This window comes from Scyliorhinus torazame, chromosome 6 (genome assembly GCF_047496885.1).
Source record: "Scyliorhinus torazame isolate Kashiwa2021f chromosome 6, sScyTor2.1, whole genome shotgun sequence".
Classification (NCBI taxonomy): domain Eukaryota; kingdom Metazoa; phylum Chordata; class Chondrichthyes; order Carcharhiniformes; family Scyliorhinidae; genus Scyliorhinus; species Scyliorhinus torazame.
The window spans coordinates 197,295,481-197,319,425 of NC_092712.1; the positions used below are offsets into that span (position 1 = coordinate 197,295,481).

Genomic DNA, 23,945 nt, shown 5'->3' on the forward strand with positions numbered 1-23,945 from the left:
CCTGGGAAAAAGTCTCTGACTATCCACCCTGTCTATGCCTCTCATAATTTTGTAGACCTCTAACAGGTCACCCCTCAACTTCCGTCGTTCCAGTGAGAACAAACTGAGTTTATTCAACCTTTCCTCATCGCTAATGCCCTCCATAACCAGGCAACATCCTGGTAAATCTCTTCTGCACCCTCTCTAAAGCCTCCACATCCTTCTGGTAGTGTGGAGACCAGAATTGAACACTATACTCCAAATGTGGCCTAACTAAGGTTCTATACAGCTGCAACATGACTTACCAATTTTTATACTCAATGCCCCGGCCAGTGAAGGCAAGCATGCTGTATGCCTTCTTGACTACCTTCTTCACCTGTGTTGCCCCTTTCAGTGACCTGTGGACCTATACACCTAGATCTCTTTGACTTTCAATACTCTTGAGGGTTCTACCATTCACTGTATATTCCCTACCTGCATTAGACCTTCCAAAATGTATTACCTCACATTTGAATGCATTACCTCAAATAGTGTCGATGCTGGGCTCATTGCCACTGACTGCAAAGGTAGCATGATAGCATAGTGGTTAGCACTGTTGCTTCACAGCATCAGGGACCTGGGTTCGATTCCCAGCTTGGGTCACTGTCTGTGCGGAGTCTGCATGGTCCCTCTGTGTCTGCGTGGGTTTTCTCCGGTTTCCTCTCAAGTCCCGAAAGACGTGCTGTTCGGTGAATTGGACATTCTGAATTCTCAGTGTGTGGCAACTAGCGGATTTTCGCTGTAACTTCATTTCAGTGTTAATGTAAGCCTACTTGCGACAATAATAAAGGTTTTTATTATTCGTTTTCTTTGCCCCAACCATATTGTGTTATTTCAGTCGGGATTGCGACCCCAGCTGCAGCAGTCATGGATTAGCGCAGACTTCAAAAGTGCTAGATCGACGAGTGCAGGAGAAGATAGGTGAACGGTGGACAATGCCGAGAGGCTCAGTAGAAGGTGTGGGTGTTGTGTGTGTGCGGGGGGTGTGGGTCGTCTGTGCGTGTTTTATGTGTGTCAGGATAGATTCTGCGGCTCTGGATGTCAGAAAACTCAAGCCTGTGTCACAGGCAGGTTGACATCCTAGATAGAAGTTCTATCTCATTGTGTTTAGGAGCCCAGATGGTCATATGAGTGCCATGAGTAATGCCCTGCGTTTTAGAAAATCCGGCAGTGTGATGAAATAGGGCAGTTCATGACTGCAGCTGCTGCTTTTCAGTGGGAAACTTAATGAATGAGTTGAACATGCTGAACAGTGTTATCTGATATTCCAAAGAGGCTTATATTACAGATTCCTTCTGTGCTGCCTTGAAACTAGCCAGATGTACAAAAATTGAGGGCAGCCATGACCTTGATTGTTACTTTCAGTTCTGAATACAATTCTGTACTACAACTGCTACAACTCTTTAACTGACTGTATCCTGAACTGGAGTTTATGGAGGCAGTTTTGCTGTAATGTTACCAACTGATACATTTGTAGGGTAAGTATGTGGGACACCTGTTGGTTTGACCTGTATACCTCAATGTAGTCTGACCCTCTTTGCTTCTTGGATCATCTTTTTCTATCAAATCTGGTAATTGTGGAACATATTCCAGTTTTCACGACTTGAAACTCCATTGTGATTTAACATTTCGGAAACTCTGTATCCAGGTCAGAATTTAGCATCCTTGTGTGTCTAGATTTATTGGGCCTGCTGAACAGACAGTAAATATGCATCACCAACTTCAAGGTTTTATGTTGACCAATATGGCCCTCGTCTATATAAATTTTACTGGTCAGCGAGGATTCTCCATATTTTGTTCAAGAGTAAAAAATAAAGTTATTGGATAATGGTCATTTGATAATACAGAACTTTAGTATTGCTGAAAAAATACATTTTGTGTTGAAGCTTTTATTCTTGCATCAGGATACTCAAGAACACAAATGTAGGGGAAGTCAACAAATTTATTAGAAGAGAATGCTGCTGATTGGTTGTGTTGCTGTTGGCACAGAATATGGCGGTCAATATGGTCGTCTTCCTTAATCCTAATTATGTTTGCTCTAGAGTCGCCGGGTATCTTTCGATACCGCCACAAGGTTCAGAACCGAATACTGATCAAAGACTCGATACACCAGTTAGTTAGTTCAAAGTCGATGCTTATTTATTTACACACAGTTAAATATACTCATGCACGAAACTCTACAGACTAAAATATCACTACTGCTAAAGCCTATACTTGGCTTCGGGCGCCCACTCAGTCAGAGGAACAATGGCCGTTGTTCAGTTCTGAGGCTGCTGGGGTCGAACTGGTAAAGGGGAACAGCTAAGGCCATCTGTCTGGTAGCGTGCGATGACCTTGGGACTTGCTTCTGGTGCAGCTGGTGGACAGGTCTCTCCTCAATGAGAGCCGGGTCCAAGAGAACGATTCTCTCTTGGGGGCTCCTTCTTATACCCAAAGGGGCTTCGCGCTCTTTTGGGCGGGCCTTGAACTTCGGCCCAATCAATTGGGCCGTTTCTTGATCATTCATATTGATCTCGTCCAATAAAGGCTTTGGTGCCCTGATGGCTGGGCGTGTCCTAGGTGGCCGTTGGCCTGCTTCGTTTCGGCCTCTTCTGGCGCCGGGGTGTCTGCCTTAGTATCGGTTACTCAAATGTTACTCTTTTGTTCCTGGAGATGGGCCATTAGTATGCTAATGGACCTACAGTTTTGGTCTTGTCTGGGAGCTGCGGCTCCAATATCCAGACAGACCCTGAACCTGCTTGTTTTCTCAGTATTGTCCATTTTCCCTGCAATCTTTGCAAAATGTCCATTTTGTAATCGGGAAGTGGCCATCCCAGATGGCCACACACATAGAACATAGAAAATACAGCACAGAACAGGCCCTTCGGCCCACGATGTTGTGCCGAACATTTGTCCTAGATTAATCATAGATTATCATTGAATTTACAGTGCAGAAGGAGGCCATTCGGCCCACGATGTTGTGCCGAACATTTGTCCTAGATTAATCATAGATTATCATTGAATTTACAGTGCAGAAGGAGGCCATTCGGCCCCCTGAGTCTGCACCGGCTCTTGGAAAGAGCACCCTACCCAAACTCAACACCTCCACCCAACACCAAGGGCAATTTTGTGATCCTCAACGCGAGGACATTACTGCGTCGTCTCCGTTCTCTGACCAAGCGGGGCACCCATAAGCACTTCAAGGGCTCTACACTGTCCTATCCTATGAATCGCAACTTTTACCTAAAATCATTTTACATACATAGATCATTATAAAACTCTATGGGGCGCTATGACATTCAGGCATGCATTACAAAATTAAAAACTGGAACCGCTAACTCCTCAATAAACTATGCTCACTCAAACAATCAAAAATAATCTACAACATTTTAAACTGTACAAATAGCAGCAACACAAGTTTCTCTGGCTTGGCAGTCAAGCACAGAGGTTTACATATCTTTATTGAATGAACAAAACACACAAAGAAAAACGGATGCACTTTAATTCACTTAAAGGGGTTGGGGGTTTGTTGGAGTCCAAAAATAGGGGACCTAATCTTGTATACCGGGGTGCGAGAGCGGGAGGCTCTTCTTCACCCTTTCCTGAGTCTAAGTTTCTGCACGACACTGCAGAGTATCGCCAGTCCAAAGAGTGCTTCTACTATGTAAGATAGTGAATACCAGGTGATAAACTTGTCACACCAGGTCGGGGTGTCGGTAACTATCTCTGGGTACAGTGTATGGCAGGGGTGGGAATCATTCACGGCCTGTGTGGTAGGGGTCAGGGGGGTAGTGTCCACGCACAACTGAAGGGACCCTGCTAAGATCCAGGTGAAAAGCATGAAGGTTGTCTTCATCTTTCTTTTTGTCGGTCTTCTTTTTCTTCCTCTGGGGTTCCTGAGGTTCCAGAGTTCTGTGGACACGAGCATAATATCTGTTATTATCTTGCTTAAGATCTTGTATGTCTGTCTGTCATTTGTTGCCAATTACCCATTATAATTGGTCACCATCTGTGACTCCCTCATTTTTAAAAAAACCTAATATTTGGACAAGACATCCGAGAAAAATACTGACAGTGCGAGCCGTCTCGCAGCCTGTGCGATCTACCATCCTAGTGTTTGAGGATGTAAATAGCATACGGAAACAACCCAAGGGAAGTCAGAAACAAACAAAAGACTTTTGAACTGAAAGTGCCAAAATGGGGTGCGTATGGGCCACGGCGGGTAAGAAATGGGTGGAATCCCCGGGTAGGACGGTGATCAGTGCCGTTTGTGCTCTACCCGAGCGTAGCTGACCAGAGGGGAGTCCTCAGGCAGGGCGGGGACCAGTGCCGTTTCTCCACTGCCTGAGCGACTGGCAAGAACGGAACAAATATGTGGTCGTCGTGGGGCTGCCTCTCGTGATTACCTTCAAATCAGGAGAGAAGCTATGATTGGTTGTCTAGTTCCTCTGGACAGTTGTCTGTCGACAAACTTGTTCCATTAACTGCCAGTGGGCGTTAAAAGAGTGGTGACATGGGGCCATGAAAACTTTTAAATTCACAAACAACATTTAACATGTACATTAAACGAACAAACATACGACAAACATGGTGTAGGTTCCATCAGAGAGTAGGATACCGTAAATCACATTTGGCTTGGGGTGTAACTAGCATATGGAGTCAGTGTAGTGTGACCGAAGAAGAGAGGAAGGAGGAGAGAAACAAAAATGAAGTGGCATTGTTGAGGTGTCCCTGCCATGAGAAGTGGTGGGTAAGCACTCACAGTTTGCATGGGACCTTGCAGCTGCTGTGGGTGGTGTTCTGTTTCATATCTGGGGGCTAGTCTAGCTGGTGGTTGGGGTCTCCTGCAATCTCGGGCGAAGTGTCCTGACTGCCCACAGTTGTAACATGACCCCTGGGGCATGTACGGTGGAACAGGCTCTCCGGGGTATTGCTCCCTTGGGTATGGTTCCCTGGGTGGGGGGTTGGGGCTGTTGGTGTCGTTGCTGGTTCGGGGGGCATTTGTGGGCTGATTCCGTTGCTGTTTCAGGGGGCATTTGTGGGCTGATTCCATTGCTGTTTCGGGGGCGCTTGACATTCTCGTGCCTAATGTCCTAATTGCCCGCAATTATAACACTCCTGGGATTTTGGTTGCGGTGGGCTGTTCCTGCCCTCATTAACCCATGGGGGTTCTGGTGCGTCCTAACTGGATGCATGTCTGTCTGTTCTTCCTCTGCTTTAACAAACACTGCTTTGCCTTGGATGGACTGTTCCCAAGAGCGGGACAATCTTTTCAAAACCCATTTCCCGTTGTGGGCCTCGTCTTAGGGGTTGTAATTTGCGCAAGCTCTCTGTCCTGCCTCTGTCGCATGAGAGACTAGGATTCAAGTCCATTTGGCAATATTATCCGCGGACAAATGGGCAGGGGCTAACTCTTCAAATACTGCTGTGAAATGTATCCACAAGCGTCCAGCAAACGCTGTGGGGTGCTCTGTTTTCTTTTGTCTACAATTGTTTCGCCCTTCTACGGGGGTCTCCTCTGTTATAGCTGATCGCATCCAGGATCACTGTGTGCATTTCTTGGAGTGTGCCTCCTCCTACATTCTGTGGGTCGGGAAGGGCTGCCACGACTGACGGGTCGAGGCTTAAAACTGTGAGCTTCACTTGCTCCTTTTCGTCCAGGCCGTACATGGTAGCCTGCTGTTTAGCTCTAGCGAAAAGAGTAATTGGGTCACGGTTAACGGGGTTGTATATAGGGAATCTGCGTTTCCTTCTGCAGCCCTGCGGTGTGTGGTTACCGGGTTCATGGGGGTGTGTTCTGCCTGTTCAGTCGGGGGTTGGAGTGCTTTCCTTTTCTGAGGTTTTTCTTGCGTACATGTCCCATGTACGTATCTGTGGGCAGTTTCATTTAACTCCTGCCAATCGGGGCCGTTTTCCTGATCTAACTGGGGTCCAAACGTACCATTCTGGACAGAAAGCAGAGATTGCAATTCTGCAATTTGCTTCTGGCACTTGCGTGATCTACGGAGCTCTGCCTTAGTTCCGTTGTGGAAGTGTGGAGAGCTCGTAGGGCTGCTTTTAAATCATTACACTGTTTCTGCAATTGCTCTACCTGATGCTCGGTTTCTTGTCTTACCAAGACCGTGCGTTGCGTGTCCTGGTAGGCCTTATCGTACTGGGTCTGAAAACTACTCAAATGGGCGAGACAAGACTGGTGTGCCCACTTGGCATCATCCACCTCTCTGTCCCTCGCTGCTAACTGTTCTCTTAACTCCTTATTCCCCTTCTCAAATTCGCTCACATCTCCCTCACTATTTCTGTCTCTCCTCAATCTCTCTACGGAGCATCCTAACGACCTCCTTTGTGTCTCGCAATTGTGCCAAGCAGGACATGATTGCCCATCGGCTTGCGAGCTTCCCCAAAGCTCCTCTTATGAATCTCTGACAGGTTCTCTCACCAAGTATGTCTTATACTCCCGGGACCTGTTTCGTTATTGGTGCAGAATTCACTCCAAAGGGGATATCCTTTCCCTTTGAGATATTTTCTGATCTCTTCTTCCCATACGGGACACTGTCCTATTCAACTGGTCGCTGCGACCGTGAATTCTTGGGGGTTCATAAGGTGTTCCATTGCCTTCATTGCTATTTTCTCTCTATTTCTGGATTCTCTACTGAATTTGGAACGGGGGGTGATAAAGTGGTGATGTAAACACAGGTACAGCTTACGCTATTTTCCAGCCTACAAAACTACCAACAGTTTTACGCAACAAAATCTCAGGTTTACCTTGTATCCCTGTTAGTACGCATGCATTAACACACTTCCGAATCTCGGAGGTTTGATTAGTATCGTTCTCACACTTGTGTTTTTTCTGTTTCCAATTGGATTCCAATTCAAATTTGGGTTCTCTCGGAGTGACTAGGCCACTTCTAGGTCGAGTCCCGTCAGAGGTCGCCAGTACATGTTGCTCTCTTTGGTTGGCTCTGAATATGGCGGTCAATATGGTCGCCTTCCTTTAATCCTAATTATGTTTGCTCTAGAGCCGCCAGGTATCTTTCGATATAGCCACAAGGTTCAAAACCGAATACTGATCAAAGACTCGATACACCAGTTAGTTAGTTCAAAGTCGATGCTTATTTATTTACACACAGTTAAATATACTCATGCACAAAACTCTACAGACTAAACTATCACTACTGCTAAAGCCTATACTTAGCTTCGGGCACAGCTGGTGGACAGGTCTCTCCGCGATGAGAGCCGGGTCCAAGAGAGCGATTCTCTCTTGGGGGCTCCTTCTTATACCCAAAGGGGCTTCGTGCTCTTTTGGGCGGGCCTTGAACTTGGCCCCAATCAATTGGACCATTTCTTGATCATTCATATTGATCTCGTCCAACAAAGGGGTGGGTGCCCTGATGGCTGGGCATGTCCTGGATGGCCGTTGGCCTGCTTTGTTTCGGTCTCCTCTGGCGCCGGGGTGTCTGCCTTAATATCGGTTACTCAAATGTTACTCTTTTGTTCCCGGAGATGGGCCATTAGTATGCTAATGGGCCTACAGTTTTGGTCTTGTCTGAGGGCTGCGGCTCCAATATACAGACAAACCCAGAACCTGCTTGTTTTCTCAGTATTGTCCATTTTGTAATCAGGAAGTGGCCATCCCAGATGGCTACATTTGGAAAGTGGACTCTGATTGATAGAGGCGTTGCCATGGAGAATGCACCAGTTGATGGTGACTGTCAGTTAACTGCCGAACATTGTTGGAAATTTAAACCAGGCGGCTTGACTCTGGGCAAGACATTGTCCTGAGTTATGAACCAGCGAATTGCTGTCGCTTATTTTGATTAACTTAAACAGGCTCAATGTGTGTACATGTTCTTTTTGTCTGTAAAGAGCAGGGTCCTGTCTGTTAATATATTGTAGCTTCCATATGTGCCACATGTGAGTTTGACGGACAATCCCAACCTGGTTATTGGACAACCTTAGGACTTGCTCATTGAAGCAGGGATTTGATTACTGAAGTCGCACTCTAAATTCTGGACCTTTTGAATAACAATAGAACGGACTGATGATGGATTTATGGATGAATTGCCAGAAGACGTGATAAGGGGCTGAAATTATATGGTACAAATTAAGTTGTGTATTTTAACTGTTCTAAATGTACAATAATTAAAAGTATTCACTAAAATGAATGAGCTTATGCTGTAAAGTGCAAAAAAACATTGCGCAAGTAAATAAGTATGAGGCTTGCGAGTAGGATGAAACCAAAATTTCTGTTTTGAGTATCTTTTTGTTTCTTGTCTCCATCACAAAATTATGATACATGAAACAGTCACAAAAATGCACTAATTAAGTGGCTGCAATGCAAACTTCCCCTGCAAGGCTACGTGATTTTCCCCAGCAAACGTTTAATGTCCTTAGCAGCCGCTTTGTATCATAGGACCAAAATTATGAACTGGTCAGCTGAAGCGGAACTCTGGAAAGCTACTCCATTAGGACTGGGTATTCCGAGACATGCACCTTTTCGTTGCTGTCGATCCAGGGACCTTGGATGGAATACAGTTGCTGGTGAACGTGACCTGAAGGCCGAGTTGATTGAGTGGGGAAAATTAGAGATCCTATGTACCAGAGGCTGAGTTGCAAAGATTAAGCGAGGTGCCACATTTTGTGCAGGGAGTGCTTGTGGATGCATAAGACATACCTTTGTTATATTAGCTATTTAAAATGAAATGTACTTTTTTTTAATTAGAGGTATCAATTTAGTTAACTCATGATTTCTATTGGGTCTGATTCGTCTTAAAGTAAAAGCTACAAAAGGTGGAATTTTATGAGTAATTCCTTTATTTTGGGCGGGGGGGGGGTTTGTCATTAAGGTTTCCTCCCGGGGATCGTAACAACATGGTCATCGGCATGTGCTCCCACTCTGCTGCTGACTGGAAGACCTGGGCCATTGTGCTGAGCTCTGAATCCAAATGACTGGCTCATGCTTTATGATACCAATTAATAAAATGAGAATATCATTAAAGATTTTATATGGGGCATAGTAAATACTACAAACATCAGTGAGTAAACTAATTATTTTAGTTGTATTTGATACTCATTGTGAGGCGATAACTAACTGTATTTGTGTGTAATATTTATGACACAATTTAATTATTCTCAGGATGATGTGCACAGCCTAATTGACAAGCGAAATGAAGTGCGCAGCACACTTCATGCTGCAGTAGAGGAGTTTATCTCTGAAGTTGACAAGTTGCCCATCAAGGATCGTGTGAATGTTCTAAAGGTTAGAATTTTTGATGTTTTCAGCTGATTCCAAGCATTAAATTAGTATTAATAATGAACAACAACAGTTGAGTGCTAATTTACCACTTCAGTGAGTGCTGAAAAGCTAATTGAAAGTGGTAGTTATTGCAATAGCCATTTCCTCGGTTACTTGGTTTATTGAGATTTGATGGGAAAGCATATGCAGAATTTGTAAATAGATATGAATGATGCAAGGATGCATTGATTTAATATAATTTAAATGCAATACACAAACACTGCAGCAATAAGTGACCTTTTGGCTTTTTATTTATTCACTTGCTTATTCTTCCCATACTGCTTACCCGGCACATGTAGAATGAGATAACCCCAGCCTCCCTCAGTGCTGCTGCTAAACCAGCACTAGCTTAGATTGCCTGGAGATGAGCTGATCATGTTTCTTCACCTTAATGGAATTTGTTAGCTTCGCTGAATGCAACATTGAGAGCTCAGCAAGCAGGGGTTAAGGGGACAGACTCCAATTTCACTATCTATTCAGCTCCAATTCATCACAGTACCATTGTGCTACATTTCTTTTTGTTCTCCAAGTATGTTTAAAAAAAACAGGCACCAATGGGAAAAGAGCTGTTATCCTTCAGAAAGGATCTGAAAAAACGTATTAATATTTAGTAAAAGCTAAATACAGCAGAGACTGGAATTTGAAACAAAAACTCAAAAATGCTGGAAAAACTTAGCAGGTCTGGAATTCATGATTTCTCTGATGCCCTAACTCATAGCAACAATCTCAAATTCCCTGGCCCCAACTGCCTCCACTTCATTGATGGATGTCCAATCCCTCCGCACCTCGATGTCCAATCCCTCCGCACCTCGATGTCCAATCCCTCCGCAGCTCGATGTCCAATCCCTCCGCACCTCGATGTCCAATCCCTCCGCACCTCGATGTCCAATCCCTCCGCACCTCGATGTCCAATCCCTCCGCACCTCGATGTCCAATCCCTCCGCACCTCGATGTCCAATCCCTCCGCACCTCGATGTCCAATCCCTCCGCACCTCGATGTCCAATCCCTCCGCACCTCGATGTCCAATCCCTCCGCACCTCGATGTCCAATCCCTCCGCACCTCGATGTCCAATCCCTCCGCACCTCGATGTCCAATCCCTCCGCACCTCGATGTCCAATCCCTCCGCACCTCGATGTCCAATCCCTCCGCACCTCGATGTCCAATCCCTCCGCACCTCGATGTCCAATCCCTCCGCACCTCGATGTCCAATCCCTCCGCACCTCGATGTCCAATCCCTCCGCACCTCGATGTCCAATCCCTCCGCACCTCGATGTCCAATCCCTCCGCACCTCGATGTCCAATCCCTCCGCACCTCGATGTCCAATCCCTCCGCACCTCGATGTCCAATCCCTCCGCACCTCGATGTCCAATCCCTCCGCACCTCGATGTCCAATCCCTCCGCACCTCGATGTCCAATCCCTCCGCACCTCGATGTCCAATCCCTCCGCACCTCGATGTCCAATCCCTCCGCACCTCGATGTCCAATCCCTCCGCACCTCGATGTCCAATCCCTCCGCACCTCGATGTCCAATCCCTCCGCACCTCGATGCCCCACTAGGAGGGTGTGAGGGCTGTCTGCTGCTTCTCCCTTGATGGAGGCCCGAGCAATCCATCCCCCCCCCCCGTCCCCCCCACTCTCCTCCACCAGGTTGAACTTGTTCTGTCACTCAACAATTTATCCTTGTCTCACTTGTGTATTTTTGTAGGTTATGTGGAACACTCCTCGTTCCAATCCTCCTCGGGCCTGCTCCCACAACTCCTATTTTTCTGTTACATTTGATGATTGTAACTGTGCTACTTCATGCTTTTGTCTGGACCTGGGAATTTTTAAAATCAACTTTGTTTCTCTGCTTCCAGTTTCCACCCTTCCCATGGTCCATCTCTGACACATCCCTCCCTTTCCTTGACCTCTCATCTCCATTTCTGAGGCTAGACTGACCACTTGCATCTATTACAAGCCTGCTGGCTCCCGCAGTTACCTCGACGACAGCTCTTCGCACCCCACATCCTGTAAGGACTCCATCCCATTCCCTCAGTCCCTTCGCCTCCGTGTCATCTGTCCCAATGAAGTCATTTTCCAAAACTCTGCTGCTGACATGTCTTCATTCTTCCTTTATTGTGGTTTCCCACCCACTGTGGTCGACGGGGCTCAACCGTGTCCAACTCATCTATCCCACCTCTGCCCTTCCACTCCCTCCCAGAACCAGAATAAGGTCCCCCCTTGCTCTTTGCACCCCATCAGCCTCTGTATTCAAAGGATCATCTTCCGCCAACTCCAACATAATGCTACCACCAAACATATGTTTCCCCCACACCCCTGTCAGCATTTCGCAGGGATAACCTGGTCCACTCCATCACCTCCAACACCTCACCCCCTTCCCACAGCATCTACCCAAACAACCGCACAAGATGTAACACCTGCCCCTTTATCTCCCCCCTGCTCATCATCCCAGGGCCTAAACACTCTTTTCAGGTGAAGCAGTGCTTCACGTGCACCTCCTTCAATCTATTGCATTCACTGCTCCCAATGCGGTCTACTCCACATTGGAGAGACTAAACGCAGACTGGGTGACTGCTTTGCACAAAACCTCTGGTCCGTCTGCTAGCAACACCCGGACCTTCCTTTAACTTGCCATTTTAACTCACTGTTCTGCCCTCATTCTACATGTCCGTCCTTGGCCTGCTGCAATGTTCCATTGAAGCCCAACGTAGACTGGAGGAAAAGCTCCTCATCCTCTGATGAGGCACGTTACAACCTTCCAGACTTAACATTGAGTTCAACAACTTCAGACTGTGACTCACTCCTCCACGTTCACCCCGTTTTATTGCTATCAATTTATTTTTGTTTCTTCTATTGTTTTGTTCCCCCACACCCCAATAGGGCCATCTGTTCCAAGTTGTCCATTGACGCACTGCTTCCCGTTCTGCCATTTATACGTTCTGATCTCCAAGACACATCAACTCCATACTTCCAGAATGCCTTGATCCACTGAAAATCATATACTGCCAAAATCGGTCCACAGCAGACGCTATTTCCCTGGCCCTATACTCATTCCTGGAGCATCTCGACAACAACGACTCCTACGTCAGACTCCTATTCATTGACTACAGCTCTGCCTTCAGCTACATAATCCCAGCCAAGCTCCCATCTGAACTCCAAAATCTAGAACCTGGATCCTTGACTTCCTGACCCACGGGCCACAATCAGTAAGGATAAACAATGACACTTTCTCCACGATAGTCCTCAATACAGAGGCCCTGCAAGGCTCCGCACTTAGCCCCCTACTATACTCCTTATACACACACGACTGTGGCAAAATTTGGCTCCAGCTCGATCTACAAGTTTGCTGAAACAACGATGAGTCAAGAGTGCAGGAGGGAGATAGAGAACCTAGTGGCATTGTGCAATGACAACAATCTCTCCCTGAATGTCAGCAAAACTAAGGAACTGGCCATCGACTTCAGGAAACAAAGTGTTGTACACGCCCCTATCTGCATCATTGGTGCCGAGATGGAGACATTGACAGCTTCAAATTCCTAGGTGTGCACATCACCAACAAACTGTCCTGGTCCACCCACGTCGATGCTACGACCATGAAAGCACAACAGCGCCGAAACTTCCTAAGGAAATTAAGGAAATGTGGCATGTCCACATTGACTCTTGTCAATTTTTACAGATGCACATGGAAAGTATCATTTCTGGCTGCATACCAATAGTATGGCAACTGCTCGGCCCAAGACCGTAAGAAACTACAAAGAGTCAAAAACACAGCCCAGTCCATCACGCAAACCCGCCTCCCATCCATTGACTCTGTCTACACCTCCTGCTGCCTTGGGAAAGCGGGCAACATAATCAAAGACCCCTCCCACTCAGGTTATTCTCTGTTCCAACCTCTTCCATTGGGCAGAAGACACAAAAGTTTGAGAATACGGGCTAACAAATTCAAAAACAGCTTCTTCCCTGCTGTTACCTGGCTCCTAAATGACGCTCTTATGGACTGATCTGATCTCTCTGCACATCTTCTCTACTGTTGTAGCACTATACTCCCATGTGCTTCACCTGATGTACATATCTGTGTATTTACATTGTGTGTTTATCATATGTCCTATGTTTTTCACTTATGAACTATCTGCCTGGACCGTAGGCAGAAACTATACTTTTCACTGTACACGTGACAATCTAAAACTAAAATCTAATCTAAATCTATCTGCACCCTTTAGCCATGATCATCATCATTTACGTTCCCGCTGACAGTCTGGCGTACTGATCTCTACCTCTCAGAGAGGCAGATCCGACTCTCAAACACTTCCTAACACTTCCAAACACACCCACAGGGGCTGGTTTAGCACAGTGGGCTAAGACAGCTGGGTTGTAATGCAGAACAAGACCAGCAGCGTGGGTTCAATTCCTGTTCCAGCCTCCCCGAACAGGCACCGGAATGTGGCGACTAGGGGCTTTTCACAGTAACTTCATTGAAGCCTACTTGTGACAATAAGCGATCATTATGATTATTGTTATTATCTCCACCTGGACCATGATCCCACCACAGAGCCTCAAGCCATTATTTCCAGGACTGTCACTGAACTCATCTCCTCAGAAGATCTCAATCTCCCAACCCGGACAACCAGGTTCTATCTCCTCCCCAAAATCCACAAACAGGACTGTCCCAGTAGGCCCCTCGTGTCAGCGTGTTCCTGCCCTACTGAACCCTATTCTTCCAATCTTGACTCCATCCTCTCACATCTTATGTCCCTTCCTACCTGCATCCGCGATTCCTCTACATCATACCAATAACTTCCAATTCACTGGCCCTAACCGCCTCTTTACCATGGATGTTCAATCCCCCTATACCTCCATTCTCCACCAGGGTGTTCTGAGGGTTCTCTGAGTCTTCCTCAAACAGGCCTGAACATTCTCCATCCACCACCACTCTCCTCTGTCTGGCTGAAATTGTCCTCCCACTGAACAATTTCTCCTTTAACTTGTCTCATTTCCTCCTAGGTGCGACTACAGGTACCCGTATGTGTCCCAGTTTTGCTTCTCTCTTCCTGGGATACATGGAACATTACTTGTTTCAGTTCTATTCCAGCCCCCTCTCACAATTCTTTTATCAGTACATTGATGACTGTTTCGGTGCCGCTTCATGCCCCCCCCCAAACAAAGGGTTAACAGGGCACTCAACCATTTCCTGCACCTCTGCCCTCACTCCTTCTCCCTCCCTCCCAGAACCAGGAGGATAAGGTCTCCAGGTCATCATTCTGCACTGTCCATTCCTTCTGTGACACCCTGGTCTACTCCTCCATCACCCCAACAATCATCCCTTCCCACAATCGCATAAGATGCAACATCTGCCCCTTTTACCTCCTCACTGTTCAAGGTCCCAAACACTCCTTTCAGGTGAAGCAATTGCCCATTACACTTCAATTTGGTCTACTATTTGCTACTCCAAATGCAGTCTCCTCTACATTGCAGAGACTAAACACAGACTGGGCGGCTGCTTTGTGGAACACCTTCACTCAGCCCACAAGCACGACTCCAAACTTTCTGTCGCTTGTCATTTCAACTCAGCATCTTGCTCTCATGCCCACATGTCCATCCTTATCCTGATACAATGTTCCAATGAAACCCAACGCAACTGGAGCAGCAGCATCTCGTCTTCTGATTGGGCCCTCCGGACTCTACATTGAGTTTAACAATAGACTGCAACCTTTCTCCTCCATATTGTCCCTTTTTTTAATATCCAAAATATATTTTGGCTAAATGCAACTCCCCCTTCCCTCACCAGGCCATCTGTCACTTGTTCTTTTAGCTTTGCTTTTACTGAGCACTGACCTTTATTCTTCCATTAACACATTCTTGTATCTTAGTTTTGCAGCTACTAGCACCTTCTGCCATTAAGTTTTCTCTGCCTGCTGACCTACATATCTTTGTTGCAATCTCTCCTAGCTCCCACCAATCACTGACCTATTCTGTTCAGATGCCTCACGCCTTCTACAGTCTTTGAAGAAGAGTCATACAGACTCAAAATGTGAACTCTATTTCCTCTCTCCACAGATGCTGCCAGACCTGCTGAATTTTCGCAGCATTTTTCTGCGTCGTAATCATATTTAAGTTCTGATATAAGCATGATCTCTTTACTCTGTGCACGGGGGGTGGGCAGGGGAGATTTTTGCAGTTTGGGGGTTTGTTTAGGGATGGTACGATAGAATAGTATCCACTTAAATTAAACTGCCTATGTACTGATATGCGATTGATGGGGAGACGAAATTTGATAGGAAGGGAAATTATGGACACAGTGTACAAAAATGTGCATGTCTATTATGCATCACCTGTGATGAGAGAACTGGTCAATTTATTCCATGTCATTTCTCACATACAGTTAAATTTGTACAAAGAGATATCTGGAAAAAAAAGACATTTACTGACCATCTCGAATAATTTACATGATGATAATTACAAACTGCGGCTCAAAATGACAAACGCTCCCAAATTATGAACTGAGTAGTTGCTGTACATTTTAACCAAAGCAAATTTTCAATTTTTCTTTCCAGTATTTATTCTAACCAAGTGTGAACTTGCATACAGGGTTAATTTAACTTTTGGAAGCGCAAAATGGGCAATTTCAGATCAACATCCCTTCATACCGGGCAGCACGGTGGCGCATTGGTAGCATTGCTTCCTCACGGCGCTGAGGTCCCAGGTTCGATCCCAGTCCTGGGTGGAGTTTGCACTTTCCCCCGTGTTTGCATGGATTTCGCCCCCACAACCCAAAGATGTGCAGGTAGGTGAATTGGCTACGCTAAATTGCCCCTTAATTGGAAAAAATGAATTGGGTACTCTAAATGTCTTTTAAAAATATACCGTCATTCATCTCACTTGTTTTACGAAAACCAAGTGAGGCGTATAAAAGGTGCAACTGAACCAATATCACCCATTTTACACTATTGCTGAAAGTTTAAATGAAACTAGATAGCCTGTGACCTAGCTTCAGCTTGAATTTCAATCCAAGCAATATCTGATGGTATAAATCCGATACTTATTTCCAGATAGTTGCAGTTAGAAAATTCATAAGTGTGCTGTAATCTCTTGTAGAAGCTACGTGTTCCAAACTGTAATGTGATGATTGACATGCATATATCTTTAGTCTTTAGCTTGTTCACTGAATGCTGCTTATGGCCCTTATGAAGTGGAGCACAACTTGGATGAAGTATTCAATCAGTTTTTTGAATGGCGGAATAGTAAGCTGCAGGAGTTCAATAATATTAAGTGCAAGACTGAGAACTCTCTGCGACTGTTGTCTGAGTGGTTCAGTAAAACTATGAAGGTAAATATCTGGTTAACGTCTTTGTAAAAGTAAAGTCCCAGATGGCCATAGGCAGCTTTCCCCTTTGAGGGGGAGAGCTGACTGGTGGTGATTTAACCTGACACTTCGGGTGAGGGCAAGGCTTCATGAATAATCTCGGCCAGTACGGGAATTGAACCTCTGCATCACGAACCAGCCGTCCGGCCGCCTGAGCTAAACTGCACCCTTAGAGCTAACATCTTTGTATATGTTTTATAATCGTGCTAAATTTAAAATACAACTTTGCAAGCAGTGCAAGTCAGTGGGAATTACCATGGGATGTATTAAAGATTGTTAGGATGTGAGTTTGTCCCTGGAGCTCCAGCACATTTGCACGTTTTGATTTCCGTTATGAGCCAGACTTTCAGAAGTGCAAATTTGTCTTGGAGGGATTGCAGTGTAGGTTAACCAGAATGATACCCGGGCTCCCCTGTGAAGAGATTACACAAACTGTGATTGTATTCCCTGACTTTTGGAAGGTTAAGGAATGATTTTATCAAGGTTTTCAAGGTATTAAAGGCAATGGATAGGATAGATAGAAACAGTTCCTGCTGATGGAGCAGTTTAGGACTAGGAGTATAGTCTAAACTTTAGAGCCAGACCTTTTGGGAATGAAATGAGGAAATGTTTCTATACACAAAGGTTAATAACGTTTGGAAGTCTCGTCCAGAAATAGCAATTGATGTAAGTCAGTTGTTAATGGTCAATTTGAAATCTGTTGAGCAAAGGTATTAAGGGATATGAGGCAAAGAAGGGTATATCTCGTTCGGCCACAGATCCACTATGATCTCATTGAATGGCAGAGCAGGCTTGGGGTCTACTCCTGTTCTTATGTTGCTGGTGTGGATAGATGTCCAGAATTTGACAAGTGCTTCCTATATAGATCAACAGGTTTGTTTTGAATTACTAGCTTCATCAGGTGATGAAGGAGCTGCACTCCAAAAGCTAGTGATTCGAAACAAACCTGTGGACTTTAACCTGGTGTTGTATGACTTCTTACTGTGCCCACCCCAGTTCAATGCAGGCATCTCCATATCATTCCTATACAGAGAGAGAGTGACAAACTTAACTAGAAGTCACTGTATTTGTTATAAACTGCAACCTTTTGTGACATTGGAAGCCTCAAGATAATTTTCCAAACTGCCCTGGGCTGGGAAAGACACATAGCATGGAGAAACATATAAGCCATGACTGAATGCTGGAGCAGAATCGACTGGCCTAATTCTGCTCGTATGTCTTATGATTCCATATATTAGGAGGGAAGCATTTTTGTTGTTTTCTTAAAACACTCTAAAGCTGATGATTCCTGTTTCCTTACTGCAGGAGTTTGCATAGGACTGTTTATTTCTTCTCCAGATAGACTCAATCTTTGCTGCTATGTTGATGGCCGGGGGGGGAGGGAGAAGCGAGGAAAAATAGTGGGGTAATGCCAGGGTTGATGGGATATTGGACGGGACAGGAGGTTGGGGGGGGGGGGGGGGGGGGTGAATCACATGGGTAGGGAGCAGGTGAGCGGAGAGGGCTGGGGAGGGGGGTGGTTAAAAAGCTGGCTCCAACAGGTCGGACATGGCAAAGAGGAAGTCGACAGTGGCCATCTTGAATGGCCCAAGAGCAGGGTCAGGCTTCAGTGAACAGGGCCAGGCCCGCAGGGTGAGTATTTGCTGACCCCACGGGAGGAGGGGGTAGGGGAGGGGGAAGGGAGAGCTACATGGAGCGCGAGAGGCCTCAACAGTGAAAAGATCCAGCGTCTTCGTCCATCGCCTGAGGGTGGATGTAGCCTTCCTACAGGAGAGACATCTAAGAGAAGGGATCAACTGCGGGTAAGGAAGGACTGGGTGGGACAAACATTTCACGCGTGTTCCAATATCAAGACAAGGGGGTGGCCCTATGAGTGGACATGCTCAAGGAACCCAGTGGTAATAGCCATAGTAAAGACCTGGAACTAATTCAGGCGACACTTCAAACCTAGTGATATCTGTATGGAGGCCCCCATTTGCAACAGCCACAGGTGTGCCCAGGCGAAGATAGACACCACATTTGGGGCTTGGAAGGAGGAAGCAGGACCTTGAGGGTGAAGGACATGTACATGGACGGTAGGATATTGACCCTGAGGGAACCATCGGAGAGGTTCCAACTCTTGAAAGGGAACGAACTTCGGTATTTGCAACTACGTAACTTTCTCTGGAAGGAAACCAAGTTGTTCCTCCAGGTACCTGGACACACACTTCTAGACTATAGTAGCACTGGATTGGCTGGTGGAGACAAGTGAGGCGACACATACGGATGACTCCTAGAAGAGACCAGGACCCCACTGTACGATACGTGATGGAAATAGGGGGAAGAACTGGATGTGGAGATAAGGGGAGGACTCTGGATCGAGGGGCTGCACAGGATCAACTCCACGTGGTGCGCAGTGTTAAGCCTTGAATAGGCACAGAACGCAACTAACCAGGTCATGCATAACCCAGAGGTAGAGGACAGGTGCGAGCATTCTTCGAGGGTTATGGGGGTTAGGTTGGAGCTAAGCCCATTTTTGGTGGTCTTCACGGTGTCAGAGCATCCAGAGCTCTTTACAGGGAAGGGGGCAGACGTCTTGGCCTTCGCCTTTCTGATCGCCTGGCGGAGCCATCTGCTGAGGAGAAAGTTGGCAGACCTCTCAGAGCCTCGGAGTGGCTCTCCGACCAGGCTGAATGCCTAAAGCTTGAAAAGGTAAAATTCTCAATATGGGGTCCGAAGAGAGATTCCACGTCCCGTGGAGAAAGTTTGCCAACCTCTTTGATGACCTGTTTGTAGCTCGTAACTAAACGGGGGGGGCGGTGCTGGAATGCTGGGAGGGGGGGTGAAGATGTGGGAGCAGGAGAGGAAGAGATAGGATAGGAGCGGGGGTGGGGGAAGAGGTGTAGGGGGTCTAGGAAAACGGGGAGTACACACTCGCCATGCAGGAACTGGGAGGAGGGCGATATGCCGGGAGGGAGGAACTGGGAGGAGGGCAATTTGCCGAGAGGGATACAGGCACCTTCTGCACATAAGAAACCGGGGATCCATCCTCAAAACGTAGTTCAATATGACTGTCCCTGCCTCTATAAATGTGAGTACAACATTCTCTGTATCTATACCATGGTAAATAAGGAAATGTGACCACAGGGACTAGGGTCACAGACGTTATAACAACCTGTACTTAATATGCCATTTCGATTGTTATTTTTTCTTTTCTCTGTTTGTTCTGTCTTGTGTTAAGTTTGATATTGTGTTGACTTCCGGTGGCGCTCGCGAGCAGAGTGGCTGCGTCGGGAAGAGGCTCCCGCCGGTCTGCGATTTTTCGGACTTTTTCGGGTGTTTCCCCGTGGTTCTCTCTTCCCGGGTTTCTTCGGCCATTGGGGCCTGAGGGACGGGCGCGGGTCGGTCCGGCTTGGAGCCGGTGAGGAGCCCCGCGGGAGTGTACAGCGGCCAGAGAGGGAGGCATCGATCCAGAGGTCAGATGCGTGGGCGGAGCTTGACACGAGGCGAGGCAAACGAGGTGGCAGGCCTGAGTCCAGAACGCGATGTAGAGGGGGACTAGAGCACACTGGGTGGCTCCCACTGAAAATGGATCTTTGAGGAGTTTGAAGTCCGGTCCCCGGGGGAAGAGATTTCTTGACTTTGGAATTTGGGGGGGGAAAATTTGTGAAAATTATTATTTAGTTATTTTCGGATTGAAGAAAGAGAGAAGAAATAATAAGTTGTTAGAGGATGCGAAAAGCAGCTAGGAAGAAGGAAGAAAACCCGGGTTCGCCATTGAATGAGAAGGCCAGCAAAAGCGCTGACAAGATGGCGGATGCCGGACCGCATGGGGGGGCCGCACTACTTACGGTGGAAAAGAAGACCGAGGTGATGGTGGTGGAGCTGGAAAATCAGTTTGCGAGGCATATGAAGGTTTTGAGGAAGGAGACGGCGGGTGCATTGAAATCATTGGTGGAGGAGGCAATCGCCCCGGTGAGGGTAGCTGTGGCAAAGACATCGGCCGAGGTGAGAGAGCAGGGCGAGAAGGTGAAGGAAGTGGAGGAAGCCGTGTCGCAGTACAGCGACCAGTTCATCTCGATGGGGGATGAGCTGCGGAGAGTGGTGGAGGTCAACAGAGGACTCCGAACAAAGCTCGAGGACTTGGAGAACCGCTCGAGACGGCACAATCTGAGAATTGTGGGCTTGCCCGAAGGGACAGAGGGCCCAAGGCCAACAGAGTACTTCGCTAAGAGCTTGGCGGAGCTGATGGGGGAGGGTGAGAACTCCTCCCGGTACAGCTGGACCAAGCTCATCGGTCATTAAGGCCGAAGCCCAAGGTGAATGATCCACCAAGAGCAGTAATTATCTGCTTCCATAAGTACTGCATGAAGGAAGGTGTTAAACTGGGCTAAGCAGAAGCGTGAGGTGCAGTGGGACGGTGCTGGAGTTCAGATCTATCAGGACTTGACGGTGGAGTTGGCAAAGAGACGGGCGAGTGAAGGCGGCACTGTACAAAAAGGGGGTGCGATTTGGTATGGTATACCCGGCGAAGTTGAGAGTAACATATAACGCCAAAGACTTTTATTTTGAGGCGGCTGAGGCGTTCGTGAGGGCGGAAGGCTTGGGACAGACGTGAGGAGCGGAACTGGAAGAGAGACTGTGGACTGTTTGGGCAGCTGGAAAATGTACAAATGTTACAACTTTCTTTTTACTGATGTGTATTGTAATTTACTTCTTTGCATTGTTACAGAGTTCAAGTTAATGGTTGGGTTGATTGGTGTTCTGTGTTGCGACGGTTAAATCTTATGTTAGTGAATTGTATGGGTTGGATTGTTGGTTTTGTTTTTTCTTTCTCTGGGATTGGGTGGAAGGGGACGATATATCTTGGCGGGGGGAGCCACCCGCACTAGTTAACTAAAGTCAGCTAGTGAACGGAGCTGAGGTGAGAGGAGGGCTACGGACGTTGGAGCCTGGATAGCAGGCTTCAATGGGCCTACGAGGCGAGCGAGAGGGGGGAAAGGGATTGATGCTGGGAGATGTTTTTTCAAGGGGGAATGTAGGGGGTGTTCTTGGGAGGGGGGGGGGGGGGGGGGGGAAGGGGTTTGATGTTAACAATGGACAGGGGTGGGTCAGGCTTATGGGGCAGGGCCCGGTGGTATGATGATGTTGGATAAGAAGGGTGGGGGGGGGGGGGGGGGGAAAGAGAGACCCCCAGTTAGGATAGTCACGTGGATCGTGAGAGGGCGAGGAGGTCCGGTCAAGAGGTCAAGGGTGCTTGCGCATCTTAAAAGTTTGAAAGCCGATGTGGCAATGCTGCAGGAGACTCACTTGAGGGTGAAGGACCAGATGAGACTTAAAAAGGGCTAGGTTAGTCAAGTGTTTCACTCTGTATTTGACGGAAGGGCTCGAGGGGTAGCGGTGCTGGTCAGTAAAAGGGTACGCTTCCAGATGGAGAAGGTGGTGGCAGATCAGGGGGGTAGATATGTGATTGTGACGGGCGCTGGAGGGGAGATTAGTGGCGCTGTTAAGTGTATACGGTCCCAATTGGGACGATGTGGGATTCGTGAAGAAGTTGTTTGGGGTCATCCCCGACTTGGACACACACGAACTGATTGTGGAGGGGGACTGGAACTTGGTGCAGGAGCCAAGTTGGACAGATCACGGCCGTGCTCGCTGGTCCCACCATGGGGCAACGGTGTTGGCTGGGCTAATGGTGGAAATGGGAGGGGTTGGACCCTTGGAGGTTCCTGCACCCAAGGGAACTGGAGTACTCGTTTTTCTCAGCAGTCCATAAGGTATACTCGCGGATCGACTTTGGGGTGGGGAAAGCTTTGTTGGCTGGGGTGAAGGGGTCGGAATACTCGGCAATTGCAGTGTCAGATCATGCTCCGCATTGGGTGGATATGGTACTGCTGAAGTGGGTAGCGCAGAGGCCAGGGTGGAAACTGGATGTGGGACTTTTGTGGAACCAAGTATTCTGTGAGAAAATTGAAAAGGTAATTAAGGAATATGTAGGATTCAATTGTACAGGTGAGGTGTCTAAGGCAGTCGTCTGGGAGGCTCTAAAGGCGGTGGTGAGGGGTGAGGTAATTTCGTTCAAGGCCAGGGTGGACAATAGGAGAGTTTGGAGCGGCAGAGGGTAATAGATGAGATGTTGGAGGTAGATAGGAGGTATGCAGAAGATGGGGACTCAGCGAAGCTGGAAAAGAGGAAGGAACTACAGGCGAGCTTCGACCGACTGTCCACCAGGAAGGTGGTGCGCCAACTGAGACGAGCAACGGGTGCAGTTTATGAGCATGGAGATGAGGTATGTTAGCAGGTCAGCTCCGGAGGGAAGCAGTGGCAAGGGAAATTCTTCAGGTGAGGGATAGGGCGGGGTAGTTGGTGGTGGCTCTGGAGCTCATTAACAAGGTTTTTGAGGAGTTTTATGAGAGGTTTTATAGGTCAGAGCCACCCGGGGGAGACCGTGAGATGCAGGAATTTCTAGATGGGTTGGAGTACCTGAGGCTAGGGGAGGGGGACAGGGCTACATTAGAAGGAGCAATAGTGGAGAAGGAGATAAAGGATGCGATTGGCAGGATGCAGTCGGGGAAGGTGGCAGGGCCGGATGGGTTTCCGGTGGAATATTATAAAAAATTCAAGGATAAGCTGGCACCCCTGATGGTGGGGATGTTTGAAGAGGCGATAGGGAAGGGGGTGTTGCCACAAACCTTGGGGCAGGCATCGATTTCCCTGTTGCTAAAAAAAGATAAAGATCCGGCTGAGTGTGGGTCGTATAGGCCCATATCGCTTCTGAATGTGGACGCAAAAGTATTGGCGAAGGTACTGGCTGGTAGACTGGAGGAGTGCCTCCCGAAGGTGATAAGGGAGGATCAGGCAGGGTTCGTGAAAGGGAGGCAGCTTTTTGCGAACATTAAGTGGGTTTTGAATGTCGTTATGGCACCGGCAGAAGGGAAGGAAACAGAGGCGGTTGTGGCATTGGACGCTGAGAAGGCGTTTGACCGGGTAGAATGGGGGTACTTGATGGCAGTTCTGGAGCGGTTTGGGATTGGACCAAGATTTGTGAACTGGGTAAAGCTACTATATAAGGAGCTGAAGGCGAGTGTTTGCACAAACAACATCAGCTCGAGATACTTTTCTCTCCACCGTGGGACGAGACAGGGATGTCCTATGTCCCCCCTGCTGTTTGCACTTGCGATTGAGCCGTTGGCCAGAAGTTCGGGAGCATGGAAAGGAATAGTGCAGGGGGGATAGAGCATAGGGTGTCCTTAGATGCCGACAACTTGCTGGTATACGTGTCGGAACCGAGTATGTCGATAGGGGGAATATTGG

General features: G+C 47.4%; 1 protein-coding gene across 1 annotated transcript in view; it reads left to right on the forward strand.

Annotated features, from left to right (window-relative positions):
- stk31 (serine/threonine kinase 31) overlaps nt 1-23,945 on the forward strand; it is a 228,886-nt gene that overhangs the window by 98,652 nt on the left and 106,289 nt on the right. Inside the window, 2 exon segments of the mRNA XM_072509268.1 lie at nt 9,131-9,253; nt 16,437-16,616. Of these exon segments, the coding sequence (XP_072365369.1) occupies nt 9,131-9,253; nt 16,437-16,616 (303 nt within the window).